The following is a 14633-nucleotide window of genomic DNA, read 5'->3' as shown; positions in this document are numbered from 1 at the left end:
CTGCTTCTCACTCCCTCCCCCCTTCTCTCTCTCTCTCTCTTTCTCTGTCTCTCTCTCTCATAAGAATGACAGGCCAGGAACTGAGAAGAGAGAAGCCCTGGTTTCAAAATATGATGGCAGGGACAGTGAGAAGTTAAAATACTTTGTTCCCCCTAATTAAGGCAAAACATCCCTCATTAGAGTTTCAAGGGCACGTAGCTCCAGGAGAACATGATTCTGAGTAGCAGAATCAGAGATAAAAGAGAGAACATTACTACCAACCTTACATAAATAAAAACGCTATAAAGGAGTAATATGGGCAACTGTTTCCAATAAATTAGACAACAGATGAAATGGACAAATACCTACAAAGACACAAACTACTGAAACTGACTCAAGGAACACAGGAAATCTGAGCAGACCTGTAACAAGTAAAGAATTAGTAACCAAAACCCTGCCTGCAAAGAAGAGCCTGGGCCCAGATGTCCTCCCTGGTGAATTCTGCCAAAGGAGAAAACTCTTCACACACACTCTTCCAAAGAATAGAAAAACAGGGAACATTTCCCAACTATTCTATGAGGCCAGTATTACCCCGATATCAAAACCATCACAAGTAAAAAAAAAAATTACTGATTAATATCTCTTATGAACAAAGATGCAAAAATCCTCAAAAATATGCTACCAAATTGAATCCAACAGCATATAAAAATAATTACACACCATGACTAAGTGGGCTTTATATGAAGAATGCAAGGTTTTTCTAGTGCCTGAAAATCAATTAATGTAATACACCGTATTAACAGAATCAAAACCAAAAGCCACATGGCAATCCTAATGGATGCAGAAAAAGCACTAACATCAAATGCCCTTTCATGACAAAAGCGCTCAACAAACCAGGAATGTAAGGGATATCTCCCAACCTGATAAAGGGTATCTAAACTCCCCCCACACTTACACCCCCCCGCAACCAAACAGCATTATACTTAATGACAAAAGAATTGATGCTTTTCCCCTAAGATTAAGAACAAGACAAGTTTATCTATTCTTGCCACTCCTATTTAGCATTGTGCTGGAGGTGCTAGCCAGGGCAATTAGACAAGAAAAAGAATTAAAAGGCATCCAGATTGAAAAGAAGGAAGTAAAACTATCTCCAACTGTAGATGACATTATCTCGTACAGAGAAAAATCGTAGGGATTCCACTAGCAAACTATTAGCACTAAGAAATCATTTTGGTCACATTGCAGGATAAGAGATCAATAGAGAAGAATCAATTGTGTGTTTATACGCTAGCAGTGAACATCCCACAAATGAAATGAAGAAAAGAGTCACGTCTACGGTGTCATCAAAAGAATAAAATACTTCGCAACACATTTAGCAAAAGAAGTTCAAGACTTGTACCCTGAAAACTACAAAACATTGCTGGAAGAAATGAAAGATCTAAATAAATGAAAAGACACCACGTCTTCATAGATCATAAGACACTACAGTTAGATAATAATACTCTCCAAGTGTATCTACATATTCAGTGGGTTCATTAGCAAAAACCCCAGTACTTTTTCTCGCAGATTGATCCTTAAATTCATATGGAATTGCAAGGGGCTGTGACCAACCAAAACAATGTTAAAAAGAAGGAACGAGGTCAGAGGACTCATACTTTTCAAAACTCACTACACAGCTACGGTAACAAAGACAGTGTGATGCTAGCATAAATAGACATATAGGCTGATGCAATAGATGTGAGAGCCCAGAAATAAACACAAGTTGATTTTTGACAAAGGTGCCAAGGCCATTCAATGGGGAAAGAATAATCTTTTCAATGAATTATGTTGGGACAACTAAGTATCCACCTGAAAAGAACACAGTTGAGGGGTGCCTAGGCAGCTCAGTCAGTTAGGTGTCCAGGTTCAGCTCCGGTCATGATCTCACGGTTCATGAGTTTGAGCCCCGCGTCAGGCTCCATGCTGACAGCTCAGAGCCTGTTTGGGATTCTCTGAGTCCCTCTCTCTCTGCCCCTCCCTGACTCACGCTTTCTCTCTCTCTCTCAAAATAAGTGAATAAACTTTAAAAAACAAGAAAGAAACATTTGAACCTTTACCTCACACCATAGACAAATATTAATTCAAAATGCATCATGGGCATAAATGTAAGGGCTAAAAGGATAAAACTCTTAGAAAAAAATAGAAGCAATTCTTCATAGCCTTGAGTTAGGCAATGGTCTTTTAGATATACACCAAATAAACTGGAGTACATCAAAACTAAAATCTTTTGGGGGCACCTGAGTGGTTCAGTCGGTTAAGCGTCTGACTTCAGCTCAGGTCATGATCTCATGGCTTGTGAGTTCGAGCCCCGTGTCAGGCTCTGTGCTGACAGCTCAGAGCCTGGAGCCTCTTCAGATTCTGTGTCTTTCTCTCTCTGCCCCTCCCCTGCTCACACTTTGTCTCCCTCTGTCTCTCAAAAATAAATAAAAACATTTAAAAATTAAAAAAAAAAAAACTAAAAGCTTTTGTGCTGCAAATAAACCCTTTAAGAAAGTGAAAATATAACCAACAGAACGGGAAGAAATGCTTACAAATCACGTATCTGAGGAGGCACTTAATGCAGATCACATAAAGAATTCCTACCACTTAATAATAAGGACAAACAACCCAATTTAAAAATGGACAAAGGGTTTGAACACAGATGGTCAATATGCACATGAAAGGATGCTCAAGTCATTAGTCATTAGAGAAATGCGAATGAAAACCACTCTGACCTACCACTTCCCACCCACGCAGATGGCCAGAGTGAAAAGACAGACAACCACAAGTGTTGGCAAGGATGTGGGTAACAGAGCCCTCGGACGTTGCTAGCAGGAATGTAAATTGGTGCAGGCACTCTGCCAGTTCCTCAGAATGTAAACCGTGGGCTTTCCGTGTGGCTCAGCTTTTCCCCATCTCCGTATCTGCCCACGGCATATAAAAACATAGGTCTACACAAAAACCCATACATGTCTCTTCATAACAACCTAATTTATAATAGCCAATAAATAGAAGCCACCCAAACGTTCACCAGTGGTTGGATAAACGATGTCATGTGGCCATACAGTGAAAAATTAATCATCAGTAGGAAGAAATGAAGTGTTGAAATATGCTACAGCATGGATGAGCCGTCGAAATGTTCTACTCGAGGCGGCTGGGAGGGTCAGTCGGTCAAGCGTCCGACTTCAGCTCAGTTCGTGGTCTCACGGTTGGTCTCACGGTTCGTGGCTTCGAGTCCCGCGTGGGGCTCCGTGCTGACAGCTCAGAGCCTGGAGCTGCTTCAGATTCTGTGTCTCCCTCTCCCTCTGCCCCTCCCCTGCTGACACTATGTCTCTCTCTCGCTCTGTCTCGCTCTCTCAAAAATAAACATGAAATTTTTTTTTTAATTTTTTAAAAAAACGTTCTGCTCAGTGAAAGGAGCCGGTCACAGAAGACCATCTGTCGTGTGATTCCACTCCTATGAAACATCCCGAATAGATAAATCTGTAGAGACAGAAAGTAGATAAGTGGGTGCCTCCCACTGGGGGGCAGGTGCTGGAGGGAGAAGGAGAGGAGACAGCTAATGGGGTGATGGCGTTTCTTTTGGGGTTGATGATGAAAATGTTCTAAAATTAATTGTAATGGTTGCACAACTCTGTGAATATACTAAAAACTACTGGATCGAACCCATTGGATTTTAAAAGGTGAATCGTATGGCACATGAATTGTATCTCAATAAAACTGTTTCTTTAAAAAAAAATGAATTAGACCTGTATGTATCAAGGTAGATAAATCTCAAAAGATGTAGAGAGAAAAAAGCAAGTTCAAGAAGGAAACAAGGAAGCATACAATATGATGTCTTTTACGTGAAATTGTAAAACAAAAAACAATACTATATATTGTTTGGGGGAAGATAAATTCCTACTAAGATATAAAAACTTGGATGGAAAGGATATACTCCAACTGCAAAACTTCCGCCCTCTCTTCATAAATAATTTTTTTTTAATTTTATGGCTTATTTGTCCATTGTTTATGTGTAGCATGTAAGAAAAATATATCTGCGTTCGTGTCCTTTCCATTCCGAAATAAGAGGTAAAATGCCGTATGTACTTGGGTCTACTTTTTTTTAACTCAACAACATATTCTAGAGCTCACGCTAAAAGAGTTCACGGAGCTATTCCAGGGAGGCTCCTTTATTAACCTTGTCGGGGCTTACGTCCAAAAAAGGAGGAGGGCCAGAGACGGACGACTATATGGAGACACTGAGGGATGAGGAGGACGCCTTGTGGGAGAACGTGGAGTGCAACCGGCACATGTTGAGTCGCTACATCAACCCAGCCAAGCTCACCCCCTACCTGCGCCAGTGCAAGGTCATCGATGAGCAGGATGAGGACGAAGTGCTCAGTGCACCCATGCTGCCGTCCAAGATCAACCGGGCAGGTGACCTTAGGAACCGCCCCCCGGGGGAGAGGGGGGCGACCTCTTGTGACAGCTTCAGGAAATGCGCTCTAGTGGGCTGTACCAAAGCCCAATGTCTCCAGGTCAGGGATTCTTAAACAGGCGTCAACAGACTTCTGCCCACCCCGTCCCCCCAGCCAAACTCTCTATGCAGAATTGAGAGGGTCCGTGAACTTGGATGGGGGGGGGGGTGCATCTTTATATTACTAGCCTAAAGTGAGATTTAGCGTCTCCATCAATTATGAATGTAGGCAGGCAGTAAATCACGGTAGTGATTAGCAGTGCGTGTGACGCTGTATGGCAACAATAGGAATTACAGACATCTTCATGCCTCACTGCAGCTGTTACAGCTCTTCCCAAACACCATTCACACTCCTCTCACCCTCAAAGTTATAGTGGTTCTCACACCAGCCAAGAGATGGTGTTAATGCATTGGCAAAGGAGCACTTTTATTACTGAATCGCAAATGTAATATTTGATAACGGTGTCTTATTAGAATGGATTCCCTTTATCATCCAGTTCCTTTATATCTGTTTAAAAATACCATCCTGAGACTTTTTCCAGACTGTCCAGGGGTCCGTGACACTTTATCACATTCTTCAAAGGTATGGGTAAGGTTTGTAAAGTTGTTTTGGTTTCATACACACACACACACACACACACACACACACACACACACACACGCATGTGCATAAACACCTGTATGCACAAGGCCACGATGTAACACACATTTCTTTCTGTGGCTCACAGTTGAAAAGGTTTGAAAATCACTTCCCCACAGTACGCCTGGTGATAAGTAGCTCAAACGCTGTGACTCTCTTTTGCATACATGACAGACGTCACTAACCCCAGCGTGCTTTCCTCCTGGGCTCCCGTGTCACTTCAGAATCCCTCTCAACACATGCTCCAGGCAGCTTCACCGAACAATCAGTTAACACGAGATGGAACTTAACTTATCACGTCTATCCTGGGGGAAAGGCAGGGAGTTTGGGGAGCTCCCAGGAAGGACTATCTGAAAATAAAACGTTTGAGGAAGGGCCAAGAAACGTTAAGTGACGAGTGGAATCAGGAGAGAAACGGAAACGCTGAGCACATCCCATTAAGGTTCGAGAGGTTTCCGGACTAGGAGATAATCCCGCAAATCGTGGAGCTGGGCCTGCCTCCTGGGACTTCCCAGCTCTCCGCCCACAGACCCGTCTTCCTGCTCTGAATCGCAGAAAACCATACGTTTTCTATAATTGCTATTGTACTTCCAACCTCCTTCAATCACAGAAGGACCGGGGGCCTGTATGGTGAATTTTAGCGCCGGTCAACCGGCAAGCTCCTTGAAACCGTGGGTTTCCCGTAACTGCAATTCCATTTACCCTCGTCCCACCAGTTTCTTAGAGAAAGGAAAACTAACAGCCACTGAATCCCTGTTGAGGGCCTGGCACTTTGATTGATGGTATCTGGACTCCCAGATACAGCCCGAGAGGGACAGGAGGTGGCGAGGCCGTCTTCTTAGAGGTCACTGAGGGATGGGAGCCCAGGAGAAGACTGGCTACGGAGACGTGCGCCCAGTCGGGACCGTACTTGTCTTCTCACCGGGCCCACTTCCGTCCCCCTAGGCCGACTGTTGGATATTCTACACACAAAGGGCCAGAGGGGCTATGTGGTCTTCTTGGAGAGCCTCGAATTCTACTACCCAGAACTGTACAAGCTGGTGACTGGAAAGGAGCCCACCCGGAGATTCTCTACCATTGTGGGTAAGAGGCTTTGCCATCAGGAGTATTTGAACTCTGGCGGAAGTGCGTGCGCATATGCGTGTGTGTGTGTGTGTGTGTGTGTCCAGTGGTAGGACACTTCTAAAGCTACGAATCCATGACGTTGTGACAGTGTCCCTGTGGCACTTGTGGGCTGTCAAGCACTCATTTCTGCCTGACGATCAAGAACAGACGACAGGGAAACCACAGCAGGAGCCAAGAGAAGTGGGTGTTCACGGAACATCCCCGGGGAATGCTGGTGGGGTGGAACAGAAGTGCGCTCTACCCCCTGGATCCGGTCCTTGCCTTGCGCACTGTCTTGCCAGCATCCCTGGGCCAGAGCCCTTGGTAATCGCGTTAGCTTCCCTCCCTAAGTGTCCTCGGAACGGCCTTCCGCCCATCTCCCCCACTACCCCAGTCCACGCTCCTCCAGCCCCATCCGCTCTCTGCATCCATCCCCCTCTGCTCCCTGCTTTCTCCACTCCTCGTGTTGCCCTCCCCTCCGGCAACCTTTCGCGGTTTTCCACGGCATCCAACTAAAGGCCCAGGCCTTCGTTGGGGCCCACCAAGCCCACGCGCTCCCGCCCCGGCTGACACTCCCGGCCTCGCTCTGCCTCTCCCTCTCTCCGGACTCCAGCCACTTCGGTCTGCCTTCGGTTTCCTAAACGTGCCAAGTGCCCCCGTCCTCCCCGTAGGGCTTTGGCAGTGTTCTTCCACCTTTCTGGAACGTGTTTAACTCCCTCGGCCTTTCAGCTCCACCACCGGGGAGCCTTCCGAGCCCTCTGCCCGCCAGGCTGGATCTGGCCCCCTGCTGCCCGCGTTCATAGCCCCCGCGCCTCTTCTTTGCGAAAGCCTCTCCGTCTGGGGTTCTGTCAGTGCGGGGTCGTCTGCCGGGTCGGTGTCCGTCTGCTTCCCGCCGGAAGCCCGGCCGAGGCCTTCCGGCTCGCCCCGAGAGCCCGGGGCCTGGGGGGCAGTGGGAGCTCGCTGACGCGTCGGCGCGTGCGGGAGCCAACGGGACCCCCCTCCGCTCCCCCCCCACCTCTCCGCAGTGGAGGAGGGCCACGAGGGCCTCACGCACTTCCTGATGAACGAGGTCATCAAGCTGCAGCAGCAGATGAAGGCCAAGGACCTGCAGCGGTGCGAGCTGCTGGCCAAGTCGCGCCAGCTGGAGGACGAGAAGAAGCAGCTGACGCTGACGCGGGTGGAGCTGCTGACCTTCCAGGAGCGGTACTACAAGATGAAGGAGGAGCGCGACAGCTACAACGACGAGCTGGTCAAGGTGAAGGACGACAACTACAACCTGGCCATGCGCTACGCCCAGCTCAGCGAGGAGAAGAACATGGCGGTCATGAGGAGCCGAGACCTCCAACTCGAGGTGAGCGGCAGGCGCGGGGGCCCGCGGGCTCGAGGCCGCCACGCGGGCGGGTGCGGGCCGGCGCACACGGGCCGCCGGCGCCGCTCGGTCCGCCGGGCGAGGGGGACGGGAGGGCACGGTGTTCTTCGCGGGCGGGGTGCCTGCACCCGCCGTGCGCCTGCGCAGGCCTACCCAGCGCGGCTTGGCGCCGGTGCAGGGCCCGGAGCCACCCCCGCGCATGTGCAGACATGCGCACACGGACCCGGTGGGGGCTTCCCGCCCCTGCTCGGGCTGCCTCCGCCTCGCCCCTCCCCAATGAACCCTCCATACGAAGGTGCAGACATGCGCACACGGACCCACTGGGGCTCCCTGCCACCTGCTGGGGCCCAGAGCCACCGTGCGCACGTGCAGACCTGTGCTCGCAGTCCTGTGCAAAGCCGGGTGAGGTGGAGAGGTGGAGACCCCAGGGGCCTAGACTGTGAGTGAGTGGCTCCCGGGAAAACCAGCGAGGAGACGGACGGAGCCCTCGTCTTTTTAGACCAAGACTCTGCTCAGCTGTATCCGCAGAGCTCAGCGTGACACCGTGGGGTGGTCATTACGCTTATCGGTGAACAATCCACCAGCCAAATGATTGATGTCATTAACGAGTTTACCTCCAAAATGGAGAAGGGGAAGGAGCATTTGCTTAACTCATTCATCCCTTTAATTTACTGAGTGCCGCCGTGCACCAGGCTCTTTTCCAGGGATGCATAACTCAAGACCAAGGCCCGGCTGTCACGGAGCTCACATGCTAATCAGAAAACAAATACATAAAGAGCTGGTAGTAATAAGTGCTATTAAGAAGAAGGAAGGAAAGAGTGAGGATAGGGTGTGGGGCTGGCTCTTTTAACAAGGATGGTCAGGAAGGGTCTCTGAGAAGGGAACACATGAGTAGAGGTCTGAGGACAGAGAGGGAGCCAGCCACGTGAGGCCCTGGGGAAGAGCAAAGAACAAATAAAAGGCCCCAAGTAGGGGGCGTGCTCGCTGGAGAACCAGCGAGAGTGCCGATAGGGGCCGGAGCCACGTGAGCAAGGGGCACAGAGAGATGGCCAAGGTCCGGCTCGTAAGGGCATGGTAAGACCTTTGGAACTTACTCTATTCGTGATGGGAAGCCACTGAAGGATTGAGAGCTGGAGAGTGACAACTGATTTATATCTAGAAGGATTACTCTGGCTGCTGGGTGGAAAATAGACTCGGAATATTTATGAAGCACCTGCCATGTGTAAGGCACAGTGCTGAGCACTGGGGGGACACGGGGATAAATAACCCGACTTCTGCTCGGGTCACTTACAATTTAGTTGAAGCAGACAGATCAGTAAACAATGCACTAGGATTCAGGTGAATTAAGTCAGTGACGTAGCAGGCAGTAGACCATTTCTGTCAAAGGCCATGAGCCTTGACGTCCTGTACGTTTGAGTTTGAATCTGACTCCTAGCCTCTGGCTTTGTCCCTGAGTTGGCTTTTGGCCTCGGTTTCCTCATTTGTCAACGGCAATAATGAAAACGACCCCTGTGCCCTAGGATTGCTGAAACCCAGCACTATAAGTCTTTGGCAAAGCGGCTGGCCCAGGAAGCACCCTGCCGTGCTAGCCCTCCATGGCCACTTGGATGGGACTGGGGATCTGGACCCAGCACCGGGCCCTGGGACTGACCTTCCAAGATGCCGAGGAGGATTTTTTTTTTTTTTTTTTTTTGCGTGACCAGGAGGAGAGGCGTCTGTGCTGTCATAGCTAGGGCTCGGAGACCTGAACCTGTGGCAGCGACTTACGAGTTTCCCTTCTATGACTTTGTCCTGCGTTGTATTTCCTTGGAGATGTGGTAATAGTGAGACACGTGCCTAGAACGTGAAAGAACATCTGGCCGGCAGAGTCCCTAGGTCATTCCCGAGCCCCAGACCGCTTCCTTGCGTGCCTCTCTCTTCCTTGCTTCCCTTCCTCGGGGGCGCCACAGTAGTTCCTTGCTAAAGCCGCCACCCCCTGCCTGCGAGGCATCTTGCGATCCTTCTCACCTATCGCCAAGCCTGTATTGAGAAAGGGTGCTCACCCCTTTGGTCCCCCACTTCCCTGCAGCCCTTGAAAGCAGTCTTGATTCGGATGTTTTATGTGGTCGATCAGTTTAGGGAGGCAGACACGCTTAGTGACAAAGGTCTGAGAAGTCTTCTCCTGGTCCCGCTCCCTGACACTCCCCTCTCGAGGGGTAAAGCTCAGCACGTCGCCACTTGCCCCATTTCCAGACATAGTCACGACCTCGTCTACGAAGCCACTCTTTCAGCCCTGCGGGTTGGTCCTTTAGGTCAGAGATGCTGCGAATCCAGAGAGCCTCACGCTGTTCTTTTCGCATCAGTGCGAAGCTTGTCCAGATAGAATTTTGTGGGAAACCCGCGGGGACAAACCTGTACCGGCTGCTCTGGGGTCAAGTCAGGGCGGCAGAGCCCAGAACCCTGAGCTCTTGGCCACCTCGCTCCCTGTAGATAACATGGGTTCTTGAGGGGAGACCCCGAGTCTGAGAATCAGACTCAGGGCCACCGAGAAAGGCACTGGAGTGGATTCCATACCTGGGGGGAGACACCTTCCCCCATTCTGCAGTCTGGTCCACCCCATAAAAGTTACCCCGGGGAAGTTGCTAAGGGACATACGGTGCTTTTTGGAGCTCTCTTAAATTAGCAGGTCAGGAGGTCTCATCGACAAGGGAGTGGTGCTATGTTTTGCCGGGAAAGGTTTCTTTGAGCCCTTCCCCGTCGCTGCCTGGAAGAAGGGGGGTGGGGCGGGCATCACTCAGGTTGTGCGGAAAGTCCACCCGGGGCCTGGGGGCGTGCTGCCTCTCCCTCATTCTCCCCGGGGCACCTTGGGCGTTTCAGATCGACCAGCTCAAACACCGGTTGAATAAGATGGAGGAGGAGTGTAAGCTGGAGAGGAACCAGTCGCTGAAACTGAAGAACGACATTGAGAATCGGCCCAAGAGGGAGCAGGTCCTGGAACTAGAGCGGGAGAACGAGATGCTGAAGACCAAAATCCAAGAGCTGCAGTCCATCATCCAGGTGAGGGCCGGGGCAGGGCTGCGTACGGAAGGGGCCGAGCCCGGTCTGGGCGTCAGCCCCTCTTGCCGACCTCAGGGCCCCTCGGCCACTCGCGTCATCCCTGGGTGCCTCAGTTTCCCCCTCCGTACAGCAAGGTGGCCACACCGCCCGCTTCTCGGGAGCGTGACGTTACGTGAGGTGATACTTGGGACAGGGTGTCCGTAATTCGTGTCCGTTCCCACGGAGGCCGCCACCTGGGCTCTGTGACAAACCAGCTGCCCTTAAAGATCCCGAGCAATTCAACTCTCAGCTCCCTGGGATTCGTTAAAACGTCAGGGGTCTCCGTGCGTTTCCCACCGTGGAACGGTTTACAGGGGTGAAAGAGGAGGCAGGGGAGGGGTAGCAGCCCCGAACACATCTGCAAGGAGAGGAAGAAAGGCTCTCTCGCCGCTCCCCCCTCAGTTACTCCCCCGGGATCGGCTGCCTGGTGTTGGAGGTGAGGATTTGCAGCAGAGAATGAATCTGGGTTAATCGAAGCAGATTAATTGATATTTCAGGGGAAGCATCGGGACGGGGGATCAGCCCTGTCTTTGCTTCACATTTCACCTGTGAAATGTCTGGACAGACGGCACTGCTCCTCTCGGCTCTGATAAGAGCGAGACAGAACAATAGGCACCGGGATGTTCCTGAGCAGGAGTGGGGTTTATGCTTCTTTCCAGGTGATAAAATTCTTAAATAATAAGCTGCTTAAGGATCCCAAGAGACAGCGACTCTTTCCCTGCTTCCCTGGCACAGAGTCTCCTGCCCTCACGGTGCCCGTGGCGGGCTCTGCTGTGCCCTGCCTTCCCGGTCCCCCGGGCCCCCCGCCGCACCCCACCCAGCATGGTTAACCACCCCCCCAGGCCGGGAAGCGCAGCCTGCCCGACTCGGACAAGGCCATCCTGGACATCTTGGAGCACGACCGCAAGGAGGCTCTGGAGGACCGGCAGGAGCTCGTCAACAAGATCTACAACCTGCAGGAGGAGGTCCGCCAGGCAGAGGAGCTGCGGGACAAGGTGGGAGCCCCAGGGTGGAGGGGCGCCCCCCCCCCCCCCCGGCCAGTGCCCTCGGCCGGCCTTCTCACCAGGGAGCCCCTGTGCGCTCCTGCGTGCTTGCGAGACCTCCCCGGCCCTCCGGCTCTCCTCTGGAGACCAGGTCTGACCCCGGGACAGATTCCCCACGCGTGCCGGCCTTGGCACCTTGCAGTTATCTGTGACTCGTGGCAAGCGTCCCCCTGGCCTCTGCCTTCCGTGGCCTGCGGTCGGGGCGGGGAGGGCGCACGGCGTCTGCCCTGTCCCTCCCGCCCCGGCCCGGCAGTCCCTGGCGCACGGTGGGTGTGAGGCACGTCTCGGTCACTTGGCCGGCTCCCGTGGCCCCCGCCACCCAGACGGGCGTCAGAAGGACGTGCGATGCGGGGCGGGACGGGCCGGCCGGGCGGCGCCAGCGGGAGACGGCTGCCACGGAGCGGCCGAGCGCTGGGTGCGAGCACCGGCCTCTCCCCGTGGTGTGCAGTACCTGGAGGAAAAGGAGGACCTGGAGCTGAAGTGCTCGACGCTGAGCAAGGACTGCGAGATGTACAAGCACCGCATGAGCACCGTCATGCTGCAGCTGGAGGAGGTGGAGCGCGAGCGGGACCAGGTGCGGGCAGGGCCGGAGCCGGGCAAGAGCCGGTGTCTGGGTCAGACAGCCGCGTTCGGCCCCGGCCCATCAGACGTGTGGCTCCGGGGAAGCCCCGCCCCTCCGTGCCCCCACCTGGGGGCGCTGAGGGCACCACCACCCCGTCCCTCAGGGCCGCCCCGGGCTCCTGGAAGCCGCGGGACGCATAGCGGCCATCACCTGCACTGGTTTTTTTTTTTTTTTTCTTTTTTAAGAAGCGTTTATTTAGGGGCGCCTGGGTGGCGCAGTCGGTTGAGCGTCCGACTTCAGCCAGGTCACGATCTCGCGGTCCGTGAGTTCGAGCCCCGCGTCGGGCTCTGGGCTGATGGCTCAGAGCCTGGAGCCTGTTTCCGATTCTGTGTCTCCCTCTCTCTGCCCCTCCCCCGTTCATGCTCTCTGTCTCTCTCTGTCCCAAAAATAAATAAACGTTGGAAAAAAAAAAATTTAAAAAAAAAAAAAAAGAAGCGTTTATTTATTTTTGAGACAGAGCGGGAAGTAGGGGAGGGGCAGACAGGGGGGCAGAGGATCCGAAGCGGGCTCTGCACGGACTGCAGAAAGCCCAACGCGGGGCTCGAACCCGCAAGCCACCAGATCATGCCCTGAGCCGGAGTCGGACGCTCAACCGACTGAGCCACCCAGGCGCCCCGATCCTGTTGAGGAAAGTAGCGATTTAAACGCCCAAGAGTTGGGGTCGAGAAAAGAGTGGGAGCCGACGCGGCCGACCCCTGGGCTGGGAAATGGGTGTCCCGCTTCTGATTTGGGTGGTGCAGGCGGGGTAAAGAACCACAGCGGCCTTGTCCTCCCCACCCCCCTGCCCCCTCCCCTCCCGCCCCCCACAGGCCTTCCATTCCCGGGACGAAGCGCAGACCCAGTACTCGCAGTGCTTGATCGAGAAGGACAAGTACAGGAAGCAAATCCGAGAGCTGGAGGAGAGGAATGACGAGATGAGAATCGAGATGGTCCGGCGGGAGGCCTGCATCGTCAACCTGGAGAGCAAGCTTCGGCGCCTGTCCAAGGACAGCGGCAGCCTCGACCAGGTGGGGCTTCACCAGGCTGGGCGTGTCCCCCGCACCTGCCCCCAGGGCCTCCCACATCCCCGTGCAGCGGCCCTTCCCTGCCGCACCCAAGATACCCCATGGCCTTAACCCTCCTGCACGTGCACACCACAGAGTACAAATTACGAATTTTGAACTTGGAAAGTGCAGGGTAAAACCCCGTCCGGGCTGCTTGCTCTCCGAGTTTAGACAAGTCACTTCACCCAGTAGCCTCAGCTCCTCCTCGTTTGACCATAGTGACCATCAGGCTCCCGGCAGAGCCACTGACATGTGGACTGTCACTGGGTTTCAGATGCCCTGTGCCCCCCTGAAGTCCCTAGTGCCTGTGAGGACGCTGTCCTTCCCGGATGGCACAAAGCTCCGAGCACCAGTCCCCACAGTGTCCCAGGGCCCCAGGAATGAATGAGCACTGCCATCAGAGCAGAGGACCTCGTCCTCGTCATAGCAGCGGGGTTCACGCGCGGTCACACACAGGTGCTGTGCTAAGTGCCATCTGCCTGCGAGCCCCCGTAGCCCACAGACCTGTCCTGCCAGGAAGGTGTGATCACTGTCCTCATTGACCGAGGAAGGAACCCAGACCCCAGCAGCTGAGGGCACCACCGGTCGGTGGCCCCGGGGAAATGGGGGTGAGACCCTCCGAGGACTCAAGTCTAGCACCGGAGGCAGATCCGGGAACATGACACTTCAACACAAATTGTAAATCACGTGTTGGGTTTGGGCCGTGGGCTCCCCGGGGGAGGAGGCCTCCGCTCCGCCAGGGTTTCGGGCAAGACCCCCTTCAGACAAGCTGGGGGTGGCCTCGGGCCCCCCCGCTCGCAGCGCTGCCCCGGCTCCCCCTGCCCAAGGTCTGCCCCTTGTGGTCTGGGCCCAGGCGTGGCTCTCTCAGTCAGGCCTCCGCCGGCCCCCGTGATGGAGACAGGAGCCTCTGTTACCCTGTCGACCCTCTGGGCAGTTGTAGTTTTTCTCCGTGAAGCCCATAACCCGGCGCCCGACATCGGGCAGGGCCGGGAGCGTCTGCTCAGTGGACAGGCGAAAGCTGTGGGGGCGCCCGGCTGGGTGAGGAAGGACGGGGCCTGGTTCCAAGCCCCGGACGGCCTGAGCGAGGCCCGCGGTGCCACACTCAGCATGCTAGCGGCAGGTCGTGATGGGAGGGGGAGGCGGGGACCGGCAGCAGGAGCTAGCCGAGTCGTGCGCCCAGGCCCAGTTATTCGGGGACCTGGATGGATTTTGTGCGGAGAAGGCAAGGAGCTGTGGGTCTGGAGGCAGCAGCACGAAGGTGGTGCGGATCTGGGGGGCACC

At 53.7% G+C, this 14633-nt stretch overlaps 1 protein-coding gene across 4 annotated transcripts in view; it reads left to right on the top strand.

Moving 5' to 3' along the window:
• The window catches only part of CARD11 (caspase recruitment domain family member 11), a 143938-nt gene that overhangs the window by 102101 nt on the left and 27204 nt on the right, over positions 1-14633 (top strand). For all 4 annotated transcript variants that reach the window (XM_043559579.1, XM_043559581.1, XM_043559577.1 and 1 more), the window contains exons 3-9: positions 4204-4416; positions 6042-6179; positions 7226-7551; positions 10426-10605; positions 11487-11639; positions 12136-12261; positions 13119-13316. In XM_043559579.1, coding sequence (XP_043415514.1) covers positions 4204-4416; positions 6042-6179; positions 7226-7551; positions 10426-10605; positions 11487-11639; positions 12136-12261; positions 13119-13316 — 1334 coding nt within the window. The remainder of the gene's footprint in view (positions 1-4203; positions 4417-6041; positions 6180-7225; positions 7552-10425; positions 10606-11486; positions 11640-12135; positions 12262-13118; positions 13317-14633) is intronic.

Source organism: Prionailurus bengalensis, chromosome E3, assembly GCF_016509475.1.
Source record: "Prionailurus bengalensis isolate Pbe53 chromosome E3, Fcat_Pben_1.1_paternal_pri, whole genome shotgun sequence".
Lineage (NCBI taxonomy): Eukaryota > Metazoa > Chordata > Mammalia > Carnivora > Felidae > Prionailurus > Prionailurus bengalensis.
The sequence above is the reverse complement of the archived record's forward strand: the minus strand, read 5'-3'. Positions and strand labels throughout refer to the sequence as shown.